The 2,701-nt window shown below is 41.7% G+C and overlaps 1 protein-coding gene across 1 annotated transcript in view; it reads right to left on the bottom strand.

Moving 5' to 3' along the window:
• Positions 1–201: 201 nt before the first annotated feature.
• The window catches only part of CSUI_003572 (ubiquitin-conjugating enzyme), a 12,116-nt gene continuing 9,616 nt past the window's right edge, over positions 202–2,701 (bottom strand). The window contains exon 7 of the mRNA XM_068063768.1: positions 202–2,147. Within this exon, the coding sequence (XP_067924256.1) occupies positions 1,696–2,147 (452 nt within the window). The 3' untranslated portion in view covers positions 202–1,695. The remainder of the gene's footprint in view (positions 2,148–2,701) is intronic.

The raw sequence follows: 2,701 nt of genomic DNA, 5'->3' as shown, positions 1-2,701 counted from the left end.
AATCTATCTATCTATATGCATATTTATGGATGGATATGATACGCGACAGTTTTACTCTTTTAGGGCGTGCTGCATCACGAAGAAGAGTAACGAAGAATTTGGAGATCTCTCTCGATCAACCAATTGACTTTCTTTCTCTCTCGATCAATCAATTTACTTTCTTTCTCTCTCGATCAATTAATTTACTTTCTATATCAACGAGAAAATCTGAACCCCTTACTTCATGTATCATCTGACACCTCGACTGCATGCAACGCAATGAGAAGAAAAATACCCACGAGCCATGCAAGCATAGACATATATAGATATACATGCACATCTATCTATCTTTCTTTCTTAGCTATGCTTCATGTATTTTCTTCTTCTTCTTTATGAGAATCAGGAACATCACCATTCACCATCTTTATGTTTCTTTTCTTGTCTCCTCATGCCTTCTCTCCATCATCTTTTTCTTTCTCTCTTTCTTTCCTTCCGTCTCACACCACGATCTCTTCTTCTTATCCCTCCATGACAAGACAGGAATAAGAAGAAAGAAGAGAGGAGAAGAAAAAGAAAAAGAAAAACGCCAGAAAGAAGAAGGAGAAGAAGAAGAGAAGAGAAAGAACAACCGAGACAAGAGAAGAGTCTGTTCATTCATTCGCTCTTCGAAACGGAAGATCAAAGAAGAAAGAAAGAAGCAAGGAGGCAGCGGCATCTTTCTTTCTTTCTAGTCTACCAGGCACACAGGAGCAACACAAGCAAAAGGACCCTCAAAGAGAGAGAGAGAGGGGGAGACTCTCCATTTTCAATCTTCTTCTTCTTCTATCCCTTCATAGCCCTCGATGACGACTACGACAAGAAGAAAGAAGGAAAGAAAGGAAGGAAGAAAGAAAGAACTCCCCCTTATTCTTCAATTTCTTCTTTTGATCCTTTTCTGTCTTCAACAAAGACGTCACATCTCTCTCACTCTCTCTCAACGACTACATACATCGTGCCATCCTTTGTCTCTCTTTTTCTTTTTCTTCTTTTTCTCTCCCTCGCAGTGCATGCAACACCCACACATACGTAGCATGTACTTCGCCTCTTCATCCGTTAGAGAGGAGAGAAAAGAAGAAAGACAGACGAAGGAAGAAAGAAGGAGAGAATGAATAATACAGATAGATAGATAGATAGCACTGGCGCAAGGATTAGAGAGAAGATCAACTTCAAAGAGAGAGAAAGGTGAGAGAGAGAGATGAATCACACACACACGTCAAGCCCATCATCGACTCATCGAGAGGCTCCACAAGACTACAACCCTGTATCTCTCCCTTCTATCCATCCGTGGGTCTCTTTCTTTCTCTCTCTTCTCATTTCTTCTTTTTGAAGAAAGAAAACTGAAGAAGACGACACAATGAGAAGCGGGGAGAGGAGAAGACTAGGTTAGGAACACAGAATGATGGCCTCTGCAAGATGAGGAAAAAAGAAGAAAGAAAGAAATCCTTCGCTTCTTCCTCTCTCTTAAACCTGTACTACGTGTATGTACACTCTGACAAAACTGCAGATGACTTCTTCCTTCTCGCTTCCTTTTCTCCTTTCTTCTTCCTATGTTGTTTCTTCTTCTTTTATGTGGCATTTGCTTTATCTCAGTCTTGATCTTTATCATCTTCTTCTTACACTTGAGAGAAGTAACGATGAGAAAGAGAAAGAAAGAGAGATAGAGGCCTTATATCTAGATTAGAGGGATGAAATATCCGCATCTTCAAGCTCTTCTGCGGACATTCCCGAGAGCTCGCTGATCTGAGAAAGAGCGTCGTCTCCCTGGGTCCCCGTGCCACTAGCTGTACGTACACCGTCTGTCGAAGAAGAGGAGAGATGTTCTCCTCTATGCTGACTATTATGTGAAGAAGAATGTACAGGATTGTGGCAACTATGAGGAAACGAGGAATCCTTATTACTCCCTCCCGCTACGTCTTTCTCAACTCCATTCGCTTCTCCTCTTACTCCACTTCCTCCATTCGGATAGAAAGAAGACGACGAAGACGAAGACGAAGAAGAAGACGAAGAAGTCAAACCGTTTCGATGAGAATGTTGAGAAAGAGCATTTTGTCGCTGTTGGTCTCTAGCTTCTCTCTTCTCGCGGCGTTCCCTCTCCCACACCTCCTTGCTCGCATACAGTCGAACATACTCTGCGATCATAATGGAAGAACGGGAAGAGACAAAAGAAAAGAAAAGAAAAGAAGAGAAGGAGGAGGAGGCATGAAAAAATAAGGAGAAAGAAACATGAAAAAGAAAGAAAAAGAGACATGAATCAAGGCATATATCTATACACGGGGACAGTCATTCTAGAGACGTTGAAGTGTCTATCCCCCAACTGTCCTTTCTCTTGATCCGCATGTGTAGAAAAGTAGTCGCATACATATATAGATATACAGATATATACAGAAAGAGAGACAGCCACACAGATCCACTCCTCAGGTGTATGCAAATATGTCCTATGTATGAATATGTATGTATCTGTATGTGAGGAGTCCAGTCTCTCTACGACTCCCGAGTGTATGTACACCCCCACATGGAAATCGATCAATCGATGCCTTTCTTCCCTCTATCGATCTTTCTATCATACTTATCACCTCCTCAATGTCCCTAAAATGTACAAGAACGCCCCATCAATCGATCGTTACTTCTCTCTCGTCTTGACGACGTTTGCTCTTCCACCACCCGTCTATCTATCTTTAATCTA

This window comes from Cystoisospora suis (assembly GCF_002600585.1).
Source record: "Cystoisospora suis strain Wien I chromosome Unknown contig_1623, whole genome shotgun sequence".
In the NCBI taxonomy this organism is placed as follows: Eukaryota; Apicomplexa; class Conoidasida; order Eucoccidiorida; family Sarcocystidae; genus Cystoisospora; species Cystoisospora suis.
The sequence above is the reverse complement of the archived record's forward strand: the minus strand, read 5'-3'. Positions and strand labels throughout refer to the sequence as shown.